The sequence below is a fragment of the Mirounga angustirostris genome, unplaced genomic scaffold (assembly GCF_029215605.1).
Source record: "Mirounga angustirostris isolate CCGP_5_RB_7025 unplaced genomic scaffold, mMirAng1.0.hap1 SCAF_4, whole genome shotgun sequence".
In the NCBI taxonomy this organism is placed as follows: Eukaryota; Metazoa; Chordata; class Mammalia; order Carnivora; family Phocidae; genus Mirounga; species Mirounga angustirostris.
This window is the reverse complement of record NW_026991712.1, coordinates 161,229,911-161,238,084: the sequence shown is the minus strand read 5'-3', so window position 1 is coordinate 161,238,084 and position 8,174 is coordinate 161,229,911. Positions and strand designations below refer to the sequence as shown.

The following is an 8,174-nucleotide window of genomic DNA, read 5'->3' as shown; positions in this document are numbered from 1 at the left end:
GATTGAAGGAGACCGGTGGGGACGGGGCGGGGCGCAGCTTTGCGGAGCCCTAGCGCAGCGCTGGGGAGGGGGGCGGCCGAAAGGGGGTTGGTGGTCGGGCCGCGCAGGCGGAGATGGAATGGGGCCCGGGCTCAGACTGGTCACGGGGGTGAGAGGGGACCCGTCGGGGCGGGGGGAAGGGGCTCGGACCCCGCGCGAGCGCCGGCCCTGACCGTGTGTGTGTCGCTCTCTCCCGGGCAGGGAGGCTGCCGGCGTGGACCGTGGGAAGGCGGGGCTGGGGCTCGGCGGGAGGCCACCCCCGCAGCCGCCCCGGGATGAGCGCGCCCAGCAGCTGCTGGACGCGGTGGAGCAGCGGCAGCGGCAGCTCCTGGACACCATCGCCTCCTGCGAGGAGATGCTACGGCAGCTGGGCCGCCGGCGCCCGGAGCCGGCTGGTGGCGGGGTTAGTGCCCACCCCGGGCTGGGCCTGGGAGGTAGGGACTGCCCCGTGGTTGAACTTGCTAAGCCCTAGCTTCCCCGGGAGGGTGGACGTGTCCCCACCGCCTTACCGCCCCCCACCCCCAACCTCCCTTCATCTGGGCGAGAGGCTTTGAAAAAGTTAAGTGCTATCCGAATGCCAAGTGGCCATATCCTTGCGGGGCCTAATCCAAGGCCTTTCTCCCCGCCTCACTCTTCCTTTCTGTTCCAACCAGAACGTCTCAGCCAAACCCGGAGCACCTCCCCAAACAGCTGTCTCCGCCAGAGGTGGCTTTCCAAAGGATGCTGGCGATGGAGCTGCGGAGCCCTGACCATCCCTGATGGGCGCCCTGACTTCTCTCCCTCCCAGGGCTGGTGGCTGGACTCGAACAACTCCCTTCAATAAAGGGGCCAGTCTTCACTGGCAGTGGCTGGTACTTGGCTCTCAGCCTGGGATGGCAGCTCTGCTAGCAGCTGGGTTCACTCCCACTTCATCCTGGCTGAAGGCAGTGCTGAGCTTTGAAATGTAGCCAAGGAATACCCAGTCTGATTACCCGGATTTGGGCAGACCAGCAGTGCTCTCCAGAGTGGTCTGGCCTGCTTTGGGGGATCCAGGTGGTGTTACATGTCCATTTCATGCTCTGGGGGCTCCTAGCCCCACAAAACACTTTTAGCAGAGCCTTGATTAAAAGGAAACCTGCAGACTCTCCTGGTGACCGACCTTTCCTTTCTGTCCCCTAAGACTTAGCTGGGGAGGGGAGGTGGGCTAAGTAGTGGAAAATCGTCAACCATGGGTAGGTTTGGAAAGAAATGCCACAGATACTACCAGATTTAAATAAGCATTTAATTAGGATTTCATTAGTATTTAATATTGCTTTTTCAATTCCAAAAAGTTAAATTTTCACTTCTTAACAGATATTTTAAAGTACAATATTAAGTTTATACAAAATGAGCAATTAAGCAAACACCATTATTTCACATTCTTCAAAAATACAAATTCATATTTACTCTTTTTTGGGTTTGGAGGTTTCTTCCTTTGGAAGTACTGAACCTGTAACGTTTTCATATCGCTCAGTGGAAGTCCGTTGTTCCCATGTTTCACACTTCAATAAATTTGATAGGCTTTCACATAATCCAAATAAAACCATTTGAGATTTAAAAAACTGTCACCAAGACCTCTGGCCAATGACTACTAGTGTGTGTCAAAAAAGAAGGCTCTCCGTGGGTCTTGCCTTTCCTGGCCAGAAGATGTGAGCCAGAGATTCAGCAAAAACCTGTTTCCAGCCACCTTCCCCAAAAGGGACCAGGAGGAGTTGACAGGGAAAGGTAACAGCCACCTTGAACTCTGACCTCCCCACCCCCATATTCTCCAAAACACAACAAAGGATGTAGACTGTTGAATCAAAGGCGCCCTGGGGAGGCCTAAGGACTTGAGAGAAGGGCAAGAGAGGCCTCTGACTTGGCACCACTTCGAGGATAACAAGGATATTGCAAAAAACACCCCTGGGTTTTGGTGAAAAAAGTTTTTATGAAAAATTTTCCCCTAAGAAAAAAGAGTAGAAACTGCATTGAGCTGAGAAAGTGACACTACATTATCACCCAATTTTTGGCCCAGCAGGCACACCACCAAAAGGGCAGTGTGTGGTTTTAAACTTTGCTTCCAGTAAAAAAAGCTTGTACTATGTACACATTGACATAAGATCCAGTTTAATTTGCATTTTTCAGTGCAGACTGAGAAGCCCTCTGGAACAGGAGTAACAGTGAGAAATGCCCAAAGAGTGATCATCAGCTTCCCCAAAGGGCGTGAGAGGACCCTCTCCCTGTCCCCCCAAAATATGCAAGAGGAAACAGGCTAAACTACCAACCAGAAATATGCAAAATTCCGTTTTGTCGCCTCCCTCCACCCCCAATATTAGGGAATGGACAATCTCCCATCTATGTCACAGCAGGACTATTTGCATATTGATCTGTGGAAATCCTTCTGCTTTGGCTGAAGTGTTATTTCAAAACTTCTCTATTCTACAGTAGCCTGAGAATTGGAAGATAAAATGGCGGGGGACTCCCCCCTCCAAGACAAAAGGGGAATATGGGGGAAGGAAGAAAGTCAATAAAGGAGATTATTAACAGCTTTGTTTACTGGATTTAATGAAGGCTGGAGACATTTTTTCTTAAAGAACCAGCACGGACGGTGAGGGGAGCAGTAGGGAAATGGCTCATGTTGCCCGCTCCCCCACTACCACCACAACCTCCCTAACATATTTCTGATTGGTGGTGGAGGAAAATGTAAACTCTAGCAATACTGTTGCAGTTCCACAAAGCAATGGTTTCAGTGACTCTGGAGAAGTCTTTAAGGACAATGAACATGATTACAAATAGAAAAGTCTAGAAGGTGCCAGGTTTCTACCTAGGAACAACCTGTTCCTTCCTTTCAGGCATCACTTTGTAATGGTGAAGGCGGGGCAAGATGGCAAGGGACCAAGAAGTGATGAGAAAGGGCCTCAACAGTCAGCAGAAGAAAACAGGACCCGCAGCAGTTCTTCAGAGAGCCTGAGGGGGCGCCCTCGGGCACACAGGGAAGGCTTGCATAGATTGAGCAGTTGCTGAGAATGCATAATAGTGTTTCCCTATAGACAGCCTTAGAGCACAGGGCTGATCCAGTGGAAAAACGAGGCCAGGCCAGGGCCACATGGGACAACGACCGTCAAGCTACACATATTGCACCAAGGTAAGTGCTTTTCTTTTCACACCTCAATTTAACTTTTTATTCTGAGCAAAAAATAAAACTTTGTGGAAAGTATATATATGTATATATATATATACACAAAAGAAATTGCAGCAATTGGGTTAAAGATAAAATAACCTAAAGTGCTTTTTTATTTTATTATTTCTTTAATATACCAATATGAGGTTCTGCAAACTCATCCCTCTGGACACATTCAGCATTATACAAAGTCTCTCAGGAAAACCCACCCACCCTCCATGATTCCCATCAGTCCACTGCCTTGACCCTGAAGGTAAAACTCCAATCTACTGACTTTCCCAGAGCTGGTGGAGAGAAGTCCCTGGCTTCTACCCAGAGAGGTCTTCACACCTTAAGGCCCCTCCTGGGCTTTGTACCATGATCTCCTTCTAAGGGGAAAGGGATGGAATTTAATAAATGACACCAACTCCTGTCACCAAACTAGTGATGCCCCCATGAGGCTGGCCAGACCCCGCCCCCCGCCCAGGAGAGGCAGGGCCATTCTCCCTCGATGTCCCACCCACATGCTGGGAAGGGCCCACTTCGCTAAGGCAGTTTGGGGGTGCCAGCCGGTTTCCTACCCCTTCCTAAGTCCATGAACTCCAGTCCCTGGTGCTGACGACACCCTGTAAAGGGGCGGTGGAGCTGGAGATGCTAGTGGGAGCTGGAAGCATACATCTACCAGGTAGAAATGATTAAGGTTACCATGGGAAGAAAAAAGGCTTGGCTTCACCTGCCCGAAGTTTGCAGTCCTTCCCTAACCTCACCACAGGTTCATTCCTGGGTTTGGGGAAGCACACCCTCCATGAAGGCTCTTTCTAGCTCCACTTTAGCCAGTGGCCTGCTCTTCCCCAAGGTCCCTGGCACCAGTGGCCAGGCTTTGCAGGAGGTGATGGAAGGGAAAGAGCTCTGGAAGAGGAAGGAAAGACTGCCTGCCCTGTAGAAAAAAACCTGCTCTTTTTCCTACCAATTTTTCTAAAGCTAATTGGCTCTGATAGTCCCCCTTATAATTTTGAGTCACCCTCAAAAGGCAGATACTTCCACTAGAAAAATCTGTCATTCTAAATACTGTTTTAAGATGCTTCTTCATCTCCCCCAATCTTTGGAGAGCAGAAAAGCCACTGACCTACCTAGGCCCAAGAGGAGCACAGCCCTGGCTAACTAGAAAGAGATCATGAAACCACGGACACTTCCAATGGCCTTCCCTGGGCTCCTGTTTCCCACCTCAGCTCCCAGGAACTGAATCCCTGGTGCCCCGAGGCTGGCTATGTGGGGAGGTCATTCATGTCCTCTGATATGAGCTACCTTTGGGACCCCATCACGTTGCTCTGTCAGAAGTTGTAGCGAAAACAGCAAGGTTCCTGCCTCAAAGCTTCCTATGGGTTCAAGACCCAGAGACAGCCAAGGACAACCCACACTCAGCAACTGGTTTTCCAGGAAGACTAAGCCACTGTGGTAATAGAAGATTCCTCCCCCCTTATCAACTTCTGCTGAGGTCAGTGGTCACCAGAACCCTCCAGCCTTTGGGGGAGGGGAGTGCAGAAGGTCAAAAAGAAATGGATTCTCCAGACTAGACTCCTGGAATGAGAAACCACCAGCTGCCTGGGGGGAAGGTCCTTTTCTCTTCATGGCAGTAACAACATTTACTACTTCTGCTCTCTTGTCCAACTCTGTCCCTGCAATTCTGTCAAAGGCAGGGCCTCTGGGCCCCCAGATAAATGATCAGCTCTGGATACTGTCTTGGCTGGCCCTGAGTAATAGCTCAGAGAACAGAAGAGTGACACATGCAGATCTCTTTATGTTAGGGAATGGAAAAAGAAGGCAAAATTATGGCTGCTGTCTCCTGACTCAGGAGAGCAGCCTTGTTTGTGGACCCCTGTTCCTCGCTCAAGGCAGGGAAGGGGCTCTTGGAGGCAGAGGCCTAGTCTAGACCCTGGGCCAGGCCTCATTTCTGAGCTCAGTGAGCTTGGTGAGCACTCATGACTACGTTAATATAGCCAGTTGAGAGAAACTTTCCATTTTAGTGTGAATTGTATTTTAGGTTTTATTTTAAAGAGGCAATGACTTGGAGCCAAAGGCAGACAGATGGATATAATTCTATACACAAATCAAAAAAAATTTTTTTTCCTATAACACAACTTAATGAAACATTCCAAATGAGATAACTTATTGCAACATTTCAGGCTTTTTGGTGGAAGGGGGATTTTTGTTTTGTTTTGTTTTGTTTTACCCTGAGTAGAAGATCATCGTTTTGTGGTTTTTGTTTTTTTGTTTTTGTTTGTTTAGAAATCACATGACTAAGCTGAGCAAGTCACATCCTTCTTTGCACTGTACTAGGACTATATGCAAAATCCAGAGGGGTGAGAGGCGGAGATGGGCGGGGCCACCAAAAGCCTGGCTAGAACCTGGAACCAGGGCACCTGGCCTGCCAATTACATGCCGCCTTAAAAAGGTAACAAAAAAAAAAAAACAAAAAAACTCCCTTAAAGCTGCACCTTCTCCCAATAAGCAAAATGCAGCTCTTCTGCTCGGAGGAAGAAAATACCATTAAAGGCAGGCAGACCACCACCCAACCACTGGCCATAAGCCACATGTCCACTCTAGGACAAAACAGGGACATTCCCCAAGAAAAATTCACTGCGATCTGCAAGCCCTGGCTGCCAACCGAGAGGGAAAGAACCAGGAAAGCAAAGACTGGGATAACATGGTTAGAGCTTGCTCTGCACACGCACGGACAGACAGTGGTCAACAGCTCGCCCAGGGCCCCCGTAGAACCCGATCACCCACACAGCCTCAGGCCAGGCTTGTCGCTACCCACTGGGCCACAGCCAGCTGCTGGATGACACCTGCCACAGCCACCCTGAGCTCCACCAACACCAAGAGCAAACAACAAAACCACCTCACGCAGTCCCTGTCAGGCTCACAGCTGTCTGACCTGCCTTGGCCACGCCCCCTCTGTCGGAGCCAGGGTCTGGGCCAGCTGCGGCCTCAGACTCAGACTCAGAAGACGCACAGGGAGGAGCAACACCCGACACACTGAACTCTGCTGCCCAAACCACAGAGATCCCAGTGCAAGTGATGGGCAGCATCAGACTGATGGAAGCCACACCCTTTCATTTCGAATGTTTATGCAAACGAGTAACCTTAATTTCCAAGTTCACATGACAATAAGCAAAAGTGACATACAGTGCAGCCAAACAGTTCATTTATAACTTAGCTTTTTTTGTTTTGTTTTTTTTTTGTTTGTTTTTTTTTTTTTCTCCAAAGATCAGTTCCTTAAAATGGATACTCCTGGGATATGACTAAAGAAAATACGTCTGAAAGGTGAGGATTTCAAACAGTAGATTTCTTCATCCTTCGAACTGCTGACCCCCCCAACCCCACCCCCGTGACGGCGGGCACCGCACCTTCTGCTTCCCGCTCGCCCTCCTTTCCTGGAGGTGAGCGCGTGCGGCCCTTTCACTTGGAGAAGCTGGTCAGGCCCATCTCCTCCTCCCCCTGCAGTAGTGCTTCAATGGGAATCAGATTGGACGGCGTGTCCAGGCTCTGGAGGGACAAAAACTCTGACACATCCATGGCACTTAACGTTTCTGTCTGAGGGTCTGAAGGAGTCTCTGTTTGTCTGCTTTGCTCACAGGAAGAGGGGACAGCGGAGGAGGACGACAGGGGGCCCGGGGGCGAGGAAAAAGTCTGTGGTGGTAGCTTCAGGCTGGGCCCGTCAGGAGGCTGGGGGCTCAGCTCTGCAGGGGGTGGGGAAGAACAGCCCTTCCTCCTGCCCGCCGCCCGCTCCTTGGCAGAGTCCCGGCACGCGCACTGACACTGACACGCCTCCTCTTGTTTGATGATGATCACAGGAACACTGAGGCCAATCTGCTGTACAGAGCTCCCTGCGAGAGAGGCAAGAGACACTGCTCCTCAAGCAGCCGCGGGCAGGGCCGTGAGGGCCGGGGGGGGTACAGACTAGGTGGGTGCCGAATGCCATGGCGGCAGAACAGTGGGGAGGGAGGATGCCACACTGCAGGCTTCGCTCTGCCTGACACTCCCCGTCCCCTCCAAGGCAAAGTCCCTTTTCCTCAGAAAGCCACACACACCGTCTAGAGGACCCTGTATCTCCAGCTTTGTTTCCAACCATTCTCCCCTGGGCCCTCCATGCCAGCCAGAGCAGATGCCTCCCTTTTCCTGACATGTTCTTCATACCTCTGGGCCTCTGGACTCTTCCTCCTGCCTAAACTCCCCACACAGGGCTGCTTTTCCGGAGAACTTACTCTTCTTCCCTCTGAAGACACAGCTCATCCCCTCCTCTCCCAAGGCTGCCAGGCCATGACTCCAGCAGGCTCCCACCTAGGGCTGGCTCTCGGGCATCCGGCCCACGAACCTCCTGTCTGTGTGCACGGGGCGCACCTCTCTCCACACTGTGTGGGACGTGGGGCTTGAGTTGCCCCCTGCCCAAGATCAAGCTCCTGCAGAGCCTCTTGCTCACACTTGCATCCCCAGTCTCAGACACACGGTCGGTTGGGGGGATCCCCCTTAAAACTGCCAGCCTTGTGCTCACGCATCCTCCCGCTCTTTTGTGCGTGTCTGTGTGCTCTGCACACGCACACTCTGAAATCAGACAGGCTGTGTGTGTCTCAAAAAAGCTAGAGACCAGGGGAAGGAGAACAGAGTGGGAGTCAGGAGCCTGAGAACTAGGGCTCTGGCTCTCACAAACTCACTTAGGATTCCGGAGGAGTCACTTCATCTTTCAGGGCCCCGTTTCTTAATCTATAAAATAGTTTGGAAAAAAAAAAAAAAAAGGAACTTTCTGCTCTATAGGAGTCTCTGACCCAGATGCTATTTCTTCATTACTGTAATTAGAAAAGAGTCCAGTGAATTAACAGCTGCCCTCTTTGGCATTAACTGTGAGTCAGACTTTCTTCTGGTTACATTTAAAAGCTGTATCTGAGAGGGAAAGAACCATTACTCCTTAAGGAATGTTAAA

At 50.8% G+C, this 8,174-nt stretch overlaps 2 protein-coding genes across 4 annotated transcripts in view; one reads left to right on the top strand and one right to left on the bottom strand.

The window, feature by feature from the left end:
- The first annotated feature begins 14 nt into the window (after positions 1-14).
- CUNH1orf122 (chromosome unknown C1orf122 homolog) lies at positions 15-1,165 on the top strand. Of its 2 annotated transcripts, none has more exons than XM_045898049.2 (3): positions 15-148; positions 241-442; positions 693-1,165. In XM_045898049.2, the coding sequence occupies exons 1-3, from the start codon at positions 114-116 to the stop codon at positions 786-788; spliced, it is 333 nt and encodes a 110-aa protein (XP_045754005.1). In that variant the 5' UTR covers positions 15-113; the 3' UTR covers positions 789-1,165. The 2 variants fall into 2 exon arrangements, with proteins under 2 accessions (XP_045754005.1, XP_064445510.1); XM_064589440.1 differs by having other exon boundaries at positions 241-473.
- A 1,748-nt stretch (positions 1,166-2,913) lies between these two features.
- Positions 2,914-8,174, bottom strand: part of MTF1 (metal regulatory transcription factor 1) — a 40,759-nt gene continuing 35,498 nt past the window's right edge. For both annotated transcript variants that reach the window (XM_045898042.3, XM_045898043.3), the window contains exon 11: positions 2,914-7,083. In XM_045898042.3, coding sequence (XP_045753998.1) covers positions 6,656-7,083 — 428 coding nt within the window. In that variant the 3' untranslated portion in view covers positions 2,914-6,655. The remainder of the gene's footprint in view (positions 7,084-8,174) is intronic.